At 43.6% G+C, this 13769-nt stretch overlaps 1 protein-coding gene across 3 annotated transcripts in view; it reads left to right on the forward strand.

The window, feature by feature from the left end:
- Positions 1–13769, forward strand: part of DENND2C (DENN domain containing 2C) — an 82016-nt gene that overhangs the window by 33357 nt on the left and 34890 nt on the right. For 2 of the 3 annotated variants that reach the window (XM_061631935.1, XM_061631933.1), the window contains exon 2: positions 10881–11842. In XM_061631935.1, the coding sequence (XP_061487919.1) occupies positions 11049–11842 (794 nt within the window). In that variant the 5' untranslated portion in view covers positions 10881–11048. Of the gene's footprint in view, positions 1–9270; positions 9359–10880; positions 11843–13769 lie in introns of those variants that run through there. The other variant, XM_061631934.1, reaches the window with a different exon arrangement.

A 13769-nucleotide genomic window follows, 5' to 3' on the forward strand; every position in this document is an offset into this window, starting at 1 on the left:
AATTCTCCATCTTTGGAGATGGCAGGTGTTGCCACCACTCACCATATGCTCAGAGGCACATGTTACCAAATTCTTCCAAGCTACACAGGAAGTGGATTGGACTGTGAAAGACCAACCCAAATTGTGTTTGCATTTTGACGACTTTGTAGGGCAGTACAGGAGTTCAGGTCTCCTGCTCCCCTGGTACATTCACTATAGCTGGCAAATTTCCCTGCTTTTTAAAGTTTGGTAGAAATATCTGTGGGCTATAGGTACATTCTTAAACCGCAAGGTTTTTTGCCTATTAGTGAATATATTTATTATTTACACAAACTGTAAAGATATTTATAGTGCAATCCTAGGTTTATTTATTCAGAAGCGAGTCCCAGTGTATTCAGTGGGGCTTACTCAAACAGGGACAGAAATGCAACCTCAAGTGATAAGCAACATATGGGATTAGCATTGCTTTTACAAAAAGCAAGTATTGGGAAGGTTTTCAAAACACTGCCCAAGATCTGACTCCTGCACACAAGAGGAAAAGAAACTGAAATGTATATACTTACCCAATTTATGAGATTTTCAGATAAACGAGGGGGGGGAAACCACCATTTTGTTTTCTAGACACTGCCTCAGGTCAATGAAACTGAAACAATCCTGGCTTCTCTGATCGGTTGCAATGCTGAACGGGCGGGGTTAAAGCTACAAAGTGCTATAGCACTGTAGTACTGTTTAAAGAAAGATTTAACAGTCAGGGGGGCGGCTGATGTTTTTATGTATATCTCGAGAACCGGACCACCTAGAAACTTTTTTTTTTAATTAAAGGTGAGAATCCGGGTCACCTAAGGGGCTACCCGGGCGCCGGGTGGCATGCAAAGAATCCGGGTAAAACCTGGCTAACCGGGCAATAGGTCAACCCTACATGTCCTGCTCTCTGGGATGATTGAGAAGAGATTCCGGCCCTCCTCTGTGTGGCAACCTTTCAAGTACTTGAAGAGTGTTATCATATCTGCCCTCAGTCTTCTCTTCTCAAGGTTAAACATGCCCAGTTCTTTCAGTTTGTCCTCATAAGGCTTTGTTTCCAGTCCCTGATCATCCTTGTTGCCTTTCTCTGAACCTGTTCCAGTTTGTCTGCATCCTTCTTAAAGTATGGTGTCCAGAACTGGATGCAGTGCTCAAGCTGAGGCCTAACCAGTGCTGAATAGAGGGTAACCAATACTTCTCACAATTTGGAAACTATACTTCTGTTAATACAGCCTAAAATAGTATGTACCTTTTTTGTATCCATATCACACTGTTCGCTCATATTTAGCTTGTGATCAACAACAATCTCAAGATCCTTCTCGCATGTAGCATTGCTGAGCCAAGTATCCCACAGGGCCACAGGTTCCTCAATTATGCTAGTTGTTTACTAGTTCTCACTTATTTGCTTGAAGGTTTGAAACACTAAAAATGAAGGAAATGTGTCATGTGTACCTAAACTCTGAAGTAAAGTTTATATGCCCCTGAGCCCCAAAATAAGCATTGGGATATATCTCCATGATTTGGGTATCTCTCCTTTGAGTACAGTACATTTCTTCAATCAACATTTGCGAAACACTGATAAATGCGTAGTGATAGAATAAGACCATAAAAAACAAGGAACTGGGGATGCACACCATAAAATGTTTTGGGCCACCACAAATCATAAAGCCATGCAATCAGGAGAGTGGCACACCCAAGTGCCAGTAGCAAAGGAAGGTGTCAAACCAGTCTTCATTTTTGTCATCATTTTTACTGCCTTAGGACGACATCATTTGCTAGCAATGGGGGGAAAGGGGCAAAACCAGCTGCCCAGTTTTCTATCAACAATAATTTCCCATGTGATGATTTTTAATGTTTATTATTTGTTAGGATGATAACAATGACTGAGGCATCCTAAAGCAATTTACAATATAATAAAACATACATATAGAACATTTGCATATATAAAAAAAATTATATATGTGTGTGTTTGTATGTATGTGTATATACACACACATAATTTAAAACATCACCACATATATAAAATCAATTCAAATCCAATACAGATACCAACTGGGATAAAAGTCTCTATGTAGAAGGTAATGTGTAATGTGTTGTAGTTGCTTTGGATAATGTCGCCATTTGTTATCTGCCTTGAGCGTCCTGGTACAGAGGCAAAGATAATAAATATTTGTGCATATCATAGGAGCTTGAGTACTGGCTGCCATTTCACAGCCTATTCACACTTCTCTGAAAGTGGGCTGAATATGTAGATTGAGTAGCTGGTGTGAGCTTGAGTTGTGAGCTTGAGTGCATAGTGAAATGGTCCCATTATGTTCAGTATGAATTAACACTGGTGAACATCTTGCATTCTGCATCCATTCACAAATCTGGTTTAGCATGTGAAAATACAAACAGGATTGACTGAACAGTAAATATGGATTGGTGGGTGGGTGTAAAAACAGCAAGAAAAAGAATTGTTATGTGAATAATTTGTGTGGCATGTCTGTTTTTTCTTGCTAGACCCAAGTTCTAAAAGCAAAAGATCCACCAGAACTGCCATATTCATATCAGTGATGTTCCCAGGAGCTTCTGAAATAAAGAGCATATTAAATAGGGTTATAATTTTCTTGATTAAGGGATAATACTGTAAAAGCATGGAAGACAGGCTGTTGCAATTTCTCCATGGTATTTCAGCAGGCTTGTGTATTGAAGAGCACAGACATAGAAAAACCTGCCTATACCACAAAACGTATTTCAAACAAAAAGTACACTCCTGTGCAGTCAAAGCTGAACAGGAACCACTAGATACTGACTATAGAACATGAGCACTGAAGCTGAGGGAAGGATATATATGGCAAACGTCCATCTTCATAACTCAATGAACTTAAAAATATTTCTTTGTGTGACTCAGATTAATCTGAATTATTTTGCCTCCAGTGGCTGAAGAAGCCAGTTCTGAATAAGCAGGGCTTGTTGCAAGTGGATCATCTGAAACCTTAAGTGGGAAGGTCAGAATTTGACTCTCTGCTTGATAAGTCCTGAAATTGGAGTAATTTAGAAACATAGGAAGCTGCCTTACACCGAATCAGACAGTTGGTCCTTCTAGCTCAGTATACATCGAAAATGAGGTTCATACACTGTCTGGCAGTGGCTCACTAGAAGGGTCTTTCACAGCCCTACCTGGAAATGCCAGGGATTGAACCTGGCCTGGAACTTTTTGCATGCCAAGTGTGTGCTCTGAGCTACACTCCTTTATAAACTGCAACTTTATTATCATTGAAGGAACTTTATGATTACAGCTGGGGTTTTCCCACATGGAAACAAATCTAGGAAGTATGTGATGTGGGGGAAAACCCTGCATTGTTTAGAAATGAGACAGAATGCTGATCGGTGTATTTCTTTCATCTTCATTTCTGATGAGTCTATTAGGAACTCAGGTTCAGTTGCATCTCAGTCTGGAAGAACCTTGCTGGTTGCTAGAATAAAAAGTTGTAGATTGCATTTATGGTCCTTTAGAACAGGGGTGGGGGAACCTGTGACTCTCCAGATGGTATTGGACTCCAACTCTCATCAGCCCCAGCTATTACAGTCAATGGTCGGGGATGAATGGAGTGTAGTCCTACCATATCTCCTGTGCCACAGGTCCCACACTCCTGTTCTAAAAGACCACACATGTGACCTACAACCTTTAATTCTAGCAACCAGCCAGGTCCTTCCAGATTGAGACACGGCTGACCCTGAGTTCCTAATAGACACTCAAAAAGTTGCAGAGGTCTGAGTGGCTCCAAAGAATCTTCATAAGGTTATTGCTACTCAGTGGTCCTGTTGAGGGAAATATATGTGAACACAAATCTCAGAGAGTATTTGGGAGAGACTGAAGCAAATTCTTTTGGAGCAGTTGTCTGCCAGTGTGTCTGACTACATGTCATAACAGCAACTGCCCTTTAAAAATAAAGACTGGGCCAGTTACTCTCTGCTAAGTGCATTACTGGAACAGAAAAGTAGATTTTGCCAGGACAAAAGTCACCTGCTTTGATGGCAACCACAACTACCTGGTCTGCAAGCCTCTGCAAGTTTAAGCACTAGTGTTCTATTCTTCCCATTGGGTGTGGTTTAATTGACGCCCATGCAGGGATGTGCCTCAAGCAAGAAGAATAGCCAGCTATTTCAGTTAGTTAATTCTTGGGGTTAGAAGGGAATGTGATGTATTTGGGAACCCTATCAGCTTCCAAGAGTAATATGCTAAAGGCAAGTGGTGAAGCTTGCTTTGAGAAAGAAATATAGGAGATTTTGTAAAGGTTGTGATCAGCTAGGCAGGTATCTGATGTGTAGCATGTTAGTGATGTGTGATGAATGTCCGGGGGAGGGGGAGGCACATGCCAGTAATGGACAGGGGCAGAGGCAAAAGTGGGTGGAGCAATGGATAGGATTCTTTCCTCTGTACAATAGGCTACATTACAGCCATGTAAAACCCAAAGGTTTCCACCCCCCAAATATATCTGTCCTCCATTCAGTCAAGCAAGAGTAGCAAGGCAAATGTACTTGAAGAGGGCATGGAGTATAGTCCAGGAAGAGTTTGAGGGCCAGATAGAAAGGCACAGAAGGTCGCCTTCAGTCCATGGGCCATAGGTTTCTCATTTCTGCTGAAGATTTTGGGTGCAATGAAGAGTGGTGGATTTTGTTACCTATAAGTAACCTTGCTTTTTTTAAAAAAAGCTGCTAGAGGTGGTATATTGTCCACAGGTTTCCTAGAGTGATTACTATAGGCTAGTGCCATCTTGGAAATGAGGGCTGCCATCGGTGAACTGCTTTAGGAAACCTGTGTGTAATGCATATACTTGGAGCAATCCTAGAAGTGTTTTCCCACCACTGTCAGAGAAGAAGGTAGATGACCATGTGGGAGGTATGGTGGGGTGTAGAAAGAGAGCATCAAGAGGGGTCATTGATAGCCTGTTTTTGCCTTGAGTGGCTGAGACTGGCTCTATATCCAGGGCTTCATTTGTGCCAGGGTTTAGCCCGATACCAGAACTGGGTTGTAGAAAGTGTGAATTCATGCTAAGTAGTGACTGGGAGTGATTTTCATCACTACTGAGTAACCACAGCCCATGCCCACACATACATTCCACCGACAGTTTGGAAAAGTTACTTTTTTGAACTACAACTCCCATCAGCCCAATCCACTGGCCATGCTGGCTGGGGCTGATGGGAGTTGTAGTTCAAAAAATTATCTTTTCCAAGCTCTGATTCCACCCACCCACCTGTGTATCAATCTACAGGTATCGTGCCTTTCAAACAAATGTTCAAGGAGACTGACTATATGCAGTTGGAGGAAGGGGGGGGAGGAATTTGCAAATTAAAGCATATCTTCCCCTTATTCTGCACATTTTCTACTAAGGAGCTGAGCTTCCAGGCCAGCATGAGCTCTGGCAATTCTCTCTTTAGCAGGTGATTACACTTTCAACATAATCTGTGAAGATCTTGGTAGAGCAGCCTTCATTAACCTCCATCTGCCCTCCGGATGATGTTGTTTGCAACTCCCAGCAGCCCCAGCCAGCATGGCCAATGGTCAGGGTTGATTTCCACAGGCAGGGATGTCAAAAGGCAGCAGCTTCTGTTCTGTATTTATCACAATCAGTGTTGTTTCTGTTACAATTTGATTTCTGTCACATCTTATGTTATTCCTCTCGCTATCTGTAAGGAAATGTCAAAACAATGATCCCCCATATCATTTGCAGACTTTAAAAAAGCAACAGCAATGTGAACAAATACCATATCTTGTATTCACTTGACTGATTTCTGTTCCTCACCGCAGACAAACATGTGAACTACAGCAGCTTCCACTTCCTTTTCTGTATTTGTCGGAATTCTCTGACATCCCTCTCCACAGGTTCCCCATCCCCGCTGTACTGATTCTGTGCTGTATGCAGTCCTGTACTCAGGAGCCAATATGAACTGGAATAGCAATCAAGATCAGGACATGAGGCTGCAGGCTGGGAAACAAGTGTAATGTGGAGGTGCAGGGTAACACAACAGACCTTGCTGTGGGGCACACTGACTTGATGGTGTTGTTTCCCCTCCCCTTTCCCAATTCAGTTTTCCCAGTAGAGGTGCTTTTACACAGTCGGCTGACAATAGTGCAAAAGCAAACCTGCACAAAAGATGCTCTGTAGGTTGACATGTCTGTGCCACAGATGTGGCTTCTCCCAGAGCACCCAGGTGTTTGTAGCTTTGGATATCAGAAGCTGGAAGCCGATGTCATGCAAAAAGAGGGCTTACAGTATGTTATCCAGCTCTGGAGTTAAGCACGCCTTCACAAGTAAACTCGGTCATGCCAGCAAATTGAATTCTGGGTTCAAGCTTGTCAGTTTTAACCCTCTGCCTCTGCCTCCAGCTGGGAAAAGTTAACAATGTACTCTACAGCCGGGTACTTCAAACAAAACTGCATCTCATCTTCCTCCTGTCTTGGGCAGCTGGCCATGGGGCACTTTGCTAATTTTCCCCAGAGAGCAGTGGAACAGGAGCAAGAGAGAGTAGTAGCTGAGCAAATGAAAGAGGGAGGGGACAAGATTGGAGAGTCCTGAACCAGTATTTGATTTGCATTTGGTATGCGCATCTGACAGTTCAGTTACCATGGTGGGCTCGCCACGCTGTGACTGTTAGTTTGGAATTAACTTCTGTCTTCACCCCAATGGAGAACTCGGATTGTGCTAATAAAAACAACAGATCCCAGGATGTTTTGGGAAAAGGTCACACAGTTAAACTGAGATAATTAAGTGGGGTGGGGAGCAGCAGTCATAACTGGGTTATGTTATTTCCTCCCAGAGCATATGATTTTTGGTGCTTCTCAACTTAAACAACATTAGTGAGCAAGGAAGACCCTCTGGGCAGCATTGTCCTATATTCTTATAGTCAATCTGAAGGAGCATGTTTTGGTGGCAAGCAAGAGAGGACCAAGGTCTAGGACAGCTGAATGTGTTCGAATGAGAATAAATGCTCCCCTTTCTTCCTGAGTGCTTTGCGGCTTCAGTTCAACCCATTTGTACTAGATTGTGGCCTGTGGGCCCCAGATCAAGTTAAGCTTTGAAACTGTGAGGCTCAATAGAGAAGCATGTAAGGGGCAGATTTGGGAGCTCTTTGTTTTTGCATAGGACCTCTGAGGTTTCTCGTGAGTGCTTTTGTATGTCATTATCTCTGTCATGTGCTGCAACTTGTAGCAGATGAACCAACTTTACCTGGTGCTATTACTTGACTTGGTGGAACCATCAGCTTCTCATGTTTAGGTCCAAGCAGAGAATAAGCTAACTAAGATTCATGTTTGTGCGTAATCTATAACAATTACCTCTATTACTTTTATATCTACGTAGGTAGGTAGAGAGTGCTAGTTATTGCACATGAAGAATACTGTCCCCTATCATGAAGTATATGCTTTCCTTTCTTATTAATTTCATGTGGCTTTTCAACCTCTGATGATGGTGATAATAATACTTAATATTTACTTTAGAGCAAGGGCGGCGAACCTGCTTCTCTCCAGAAGTTGTTAGACTCCAACTTTATAAATAATAAATAAAATATTGTTTATAAATAATAAATAATGGCTGATGGCCAGGAATGATGGGAGTTGTAGTCCAACAATGTCTGGAGGACCACAGGTCCCTGTCCCTGCTTTCAAGTGTTCAGGCTGTTTCATGTACATTATCCAAGGAATCCTACAAGAACCTTGTAAAGTAGGCCAGTGTTATTTATCCCTATACTGTGGTCAAGGGTAGATGGTGCTGAGGCTGAAACGACATATTATCTTGACAAATGTGCATTTCCAAGGTCATATTTGCTGAGGTAATGTGTGGGTGGAGATAGCATTTGTATGGGGTGTTTGGTAGGAGACAGGGGTGCTCCCCTGAAAATGTCTTGCAGGATATTTTCCCCTCAGCCAGGCTTATTTCCAGTTTTGGATCCTGAGCAATTGTCTAATAGACATTGATTAATTATGATCCGGGAGTGCCTGTAGGGGGATGTTTGCCTAACAGCAGAATCAAACAGTTGTGGAATCTAACTTCACTGGCTCCAGCACTTCCAAGATGGAAACTATTATAGGATGCTTTCACTCAGCGAGTATAGTTGGTGCCATCATGACGATGCTTCTCCCCTCTGGAAGGGTAGGAGAGGAGAAGGTGAGGCAGGCCAACAGAATGTGATGCGTTCAGAGGGTGGTATCCAACTAATTCGTTCAGTCAGCACAAGGATTTATGCTTGCGCAGTGGGACCTCACCCATCTCCGCCCATGACCTCCCCCCAAATCTGTTCTGGGGTATCCACCAACCATCTGGAGCAGATCTAGGAAAGGTATAGGGTCTGTATGAGGAGAAAGGGGGGAATTCTGTTGCTACATTGGATACAATCCAGAGAGATGAATTTCTACATCCAGCAAAAACATGTGATGAAAATCTTACTATACTGCTAAAGTGGGGAACCTTTGGCCCTCCCGATGTTGCTGAACTATAACTCCCATCAGCCCCAGCAAGCATGGCCAATGGCTAGGGATGATGGGAGTTGTAGTTCAACAAATATCATGAGGAGCAAAGGTTCCCCACTCTAGCTATACTGTAACCACTTCAATCTTAGGTGCATGAATGAAAGCTCCCCCATATAAAAACAAAACCTCTCAGCATGTAGAAAGATGGACCTCTCCTGATGTCAACTTGTAGGGAGTCTTCTTCTTTTTTTGAAGGGGGGCCTTTTTTATATGAGGAAACAATTACTTATAATTGACACTCCCCACCCCCTTTATAATATGCTAGAGTCTCAGAAAGATCACCTGATTTTGCTGTGTGTGTAGATTAGCCTTTAAGCGTTATACCTTTGAGAAAGATCTATGAGAAGGTGATGGATAGGAAAAGTGCCATATCACTGGGGAAGGAAATACCAGACAAAGCCTTAATGCAAAGGAACAAGAATTTATATCACTGTGTGCGATGATGAAATTTTTGGGATATTTAGCACCAAGTTAGAGACAGTTCCCGCTTCTTGGGTTCCTTTATTTGTAGTCTCTCTGCCTCCCTCAAAAAAGAAACTTGCTCCCCTTTTGTTTTTTGGGCTTCCATGACCTCCAAGGAAGTTAACAGCTGTTCCTTTGGGGAGCATTATTACTTGATGCCAGCCTGTTACTTTGGGGAGTGGCCGCATGGTTGCTGCTACTAATCAAGGCTATGTAGAGGGTGTGTGGGAGAGGCTGACTGTCAGATGCTCAGGATGTTTTGAGAAAGGCCTATTTATAGTTTCTGTGTAGGGCTGGAGAGAAACCTCCTGAAACTCTGGGAAGAAGGGATCCCCAGCTGCTTAGAGAAACAAGATAGAACACAGAAGGGCTTGGCCTGCCAGGGTGAGTGTTGCAAAAAGGTGGGCATGTCCATGTGGGCCATAGCACTGGTCAGCAAGCACTGAAGTATGGGCAAGTGTGGAATGGCTGTAGAAACTTAAAGTTAAAATTCAGGACAAGAAGTTCTCTGCTGATGGGAGAGCTTCCACTGTCTCTAATGCCTTTGTCCTTGGTCTGGGCTGGATTAACATGGAGCAGGAAGATGCTGAGGGTCCTTGCCATTTTTGAATCCTCATCATCAGCTCTCTATACAAGTTTCTAGTCCTCATGGTTAAAGAAGAAAGCAGGGAAATATTTTATGTAATGTGTCTCTTGAAGTCTCTGACAGTGAGGGCCTTTCTGAAATTTATCCTTTGCTCCCTCTTCGATGTTTCAGTCCGATATCTCTGTGAGCAGAAAGAGGACTGCTGGCATAAAGACCTCAAATTCATGCCACTTCTACATGGTAATGCAGTTGTTTGTAGCTTATGTGCTGGTGGTAGAGATTTCTCTTAGTAGGAGAACCTTTGCAGTGTCCTGCACTTGGCCTTTGGTTGGAGAGGACAAAATATTGCGGGTGTTTTGTTTCTAGCACAGTTTCTGGCCCTGGGGAGGTGGGACAGCAAATATGTTAGTACCCACAAATATGCAGTAGCAAACCTCAGAACACCTGGTGTTCTTTCTTCTGTTTCTTAACCTTAAGGATCCAAAAGAGCATCTTGGGTAGTCTTCGGAGTATCTTTAGTAGAATCCCATCAGAATTGCACCCATTTGTGCAAATGATGGGAAAACACAGCACTGACTTGTCATCACCATCTAGGGTGTGGGGTGAACCAAAGCCTGTGAACCAGGCCTATTGGGTCTAAGCCTTGTCTCCGCCACCTCCGCCTGCAGTGGCTGTGGGTGGGTTGCGTAACTGTGTCACCCTGTTTTCCTGTTTGTGAAACGCAGACAACATCAGCCTCAAGCTCTGCCTTAGGACTCATAGACCTTGGTAATCTTTTCAGTAAGTGTGCTGAGAGTTGCTGAACAAAAGAAGAGTGTGGTTATGGTGGCATTTCACACTGAGAACAATCCAGGTCTCTATCTGACCTCCAATCCGAGCAAGTATGAGCTGCCAATTGTGTGACTTCTGGGGCTAAAGCTCATTGGTTGTAACTGAGTAATCTTTCTGCCAGTTATGGTTCAGATTCCTAAACTCTGGTGGTGGTGGTGGCAGAGGTGCTGCCTGTCCACTATGCTAGGGATGGGGAACATTTTTTCTTGTTGAGGGTCAAATTCACCATTGCCTATCAGTGCTGCCTCAGTTCTGCAGCCACCCAATATTCAGTCACCTCTTGTTTTGCTAGTTGTATAGTTGACATTACTCCATACCAGTGAGTACGGTCACAAAAAAAGCTGTGTGTGTGTGTATAAAACATGCATACAAAAAGCAAATGTCTTGTGACACCTTAAAGACTAACTGCATGATTGTAGCATAAGCATGTGTACTGAACACTCCTGTGTTTTGCACCCCTTCTGATGGATTGTCTGTGTCTCTCTTCAGGGTGGCATCAGGACACGTTTCCCTTTTCAGTGCAGGAGCTGGGTCACTCTGCAAACCAGATGTGATTGGAAACTGAGAGCGGCTTGACTCTGGAATTACAAATTTTGCATACCCTACCTGGGAGGCAGCATGCTGTGATGGGGCTATAGTGAACGTTGCTTGCCTGCCATGCGCCCTCCAGGCAGCGCAGACACTGGCTTTTCCCGCTCTGCCGTTCAAACCCTGTCTCGTAGCCACTGCCGGAACATAAAGCAAAAGATTTCTCAGTGGGAGGGTCGGGCAAAAGGGGACTGCCAGGAAGAGAGCCAGAAACCCAAGGACTTTGGGGTTAAGTATGGCCAAGAGAGCAGGAGGCAGACTGTGGGACTTGGGCATAGCAGGCACGGTGAAGGGCTAGCAAATGTTCAGAGCCTTGGCTTAGATTTCCGGGAAAACTCTAATCTCTGCTGTGTGACTGAGGAGGAGGAGGAGAGCCTCCAAGAGTCTTCCGAGAGCCCTGTGGTTGATCAACCCCCCAATGGCATTATATCTGAAGGTGAGGAGGAGGAGGATTGGCAAGGGGAGAGGCTACCCCCAGGGAACTTCTACACCTCGCGGGACCTATGGAAACAGATAGAAGCCCTTCCTTCTGACAAAGTCCTCTCTGTAGCTTTGGACTTGAAAAGGAAATGGGAAAGCTGCGGCTCGACGGAGAAAGAGCAGAACGTGGCTCCCACAAAGAGCTTGGAGAACGTATACTCGGACGTTGAAGGCCAGGAAGGACGGCCAGCCATCAACCCAGTACCCAAACCACGAAGGACTTTCCGATACCTGTCTGAGAAGGACTGTCCAGTCTGCCCTGATGGAGGCCACGCTGAGAGGAAGCCACTGGAGTGTTGGTGTAACGGTGGCTGCCCTGCAACAAACTCCCATGATTCTGAGCAGAGAGTGGCCGGCCAAGGGATTCGAGGCAGATCCAAGAGGTGGGTGTCTGATTAATTTCTCCTGTTCCTCTTGCGTAAGTAAGATCTTGTGATAGACCTTGCTCATTGTAGCAACTTTCTATGTTGCTTTTCTCAGTTATCACAGTCTCGCCCCATTTTAAGGAACAGCTAGGCATTCTCTTCTCTCCTTTCAGAAAGCTTTTTTCCCCCATCAATTTTTTATTTGCAATTGTAACAGGAAAAAAAAAGAAAATGATTAAAACAGCAACAAAAATCCAGGGGCAGCTGATAGTGCAGCAAGAGTATTCTGTCAATCCTGTTTTAAATGTATACATTACTATAAGCATTTCAAATAGGTGCCCAAATGAACTTGACAGTTATAAGCCATGTGTTCAAACATCGAGAGAGAAATGAGAACTTCAAACTAGTGGGTGATAAATGGTAGATTTTTCCTAAATCGGAAAGGTTCTATAGAAAACACAACTCTGTCATTTTTTTGCTCATCAGAGTGAAGTATAGGAACAACAACAGCAGCAACCCAGGAGTCTAGTTTTTCCTCCCAGCTTTGGTTGGTGTGCATTATAGTATTAAGGGCAAGCTGTCTTTATTCTATTCTTCTATATATGTGTAGAATTTGGTGTTAAAATAGATTTCAGTATTAAAATTGTTAGCAACTTGAAAGTAAGATTGTCAGCAACTTAAAAGTGAAAATCTTATGCTAAGATAAAGAGAAAATGGGGAGACAGTGCCTACATATACACATACTTGTGTATGTGGAAGAATTCAAGCTTTTAATGCACAAAGTATACACATTCTTATTTATGGATATGCATGGACATCTGCTTATGCGTATGCATTGGCCATCTGATTAGCCAAGGGCCTTCACATCTCCTTGTCAACTGCCAATTACCTAGGAGGAAGGGAGGCACCCTCTGGCCTCTGCTGCTGGCCAGAACACCCCCTGCCTCTAGGAGGAACATCACAGCAACAGGAAGATCAGCTTGGTCCCATCCATCAGCCAGAGAAGGAACAGCTGTTCCAATGCTTCCTTTCCTCTTCCCTCCCCTTTTTTCCTTTTTATGCTTTATCAATTTATCAATGTATTTTTTGCTTTATCAATGTATAATAATAATAATAATGGTTGTTATTGTGAGAGCCCCTTCAACTACTGACAAGCATGAAGTTGAGCATGACAGGAATTGATCCCCTTGAATCTCAGAGCTAGGGAGACAGCCATGGGACTCACCCTCCTATTTGCGCTCATTGTTGGAATCACTACTAATACCTTTAAAGTTCAGTGTGATGTCAGAGAGAAAAGCTCACTTCTCCCCTCTCAAGGGAGAGGCAGGCTAGGCAGCAACCACAAAGTTTTGGGTGGCTATCAAGAACAGTCAACATTTGCTGAACCCTGTTATCAACTTTGCTTCATTGAGAACCTGAGGGAAATTCCCATGGGTAGTTGTCTTTCCAGTATGGAGATCTCCTAATTGTGATTTGGAAACCCCATGTAATCATTGATGAGCACAGAACTTAAGTAGCCTTTCATTGCCGTGCTGGTGAAAGGAGAGCCTAATCAACTTGCGTGCCACTTTTAAGATCTTTATCTTGAGCTGCCCCTGGTGTATATAATCTTTATAGCTGTAGCTAATTATAGGTAAATGGGCTTAATTAGGTTTAACTCTTTCCTGGATTGTGGACTTGGAATATGGGTGTGAGAATGAAAGGGGCTAGAATTCTGATCTCTGTCCTCCATGTGAATATATTCATGCTGTAGAATTTAAAACCTCTTTTTTCATGCTATAAGGCAGGAATGGAGAACTTGTGTCCCTCTATATCAGGAGCAGCTGATGTAGTGCTCTCTAGATGTTGTTGGACTTCAACTCCCAGCAAGCATAGCCAATGGTCAGGGATGATCAGAGTTGTAGCCTGGCAACATCTGGAGGGCACCACATTGGCTACCCCTTGT

This window comes from Rhineura floridana, chromosome 6 (genome assembly GCF_030035675.1).
Source record: "Rhineura floridana isolate rRhiFlo1 chromosome 6, rRhiFlo1.hap2, whole genome shotgun sequence".
In the NCBI taxonomy this organism is placed as follows: Eukaryota; Metazoa; Chordata; class Lepidosauria; order Squamata; family Rhineuridae; genus Rhineura; species Rhineura floridana.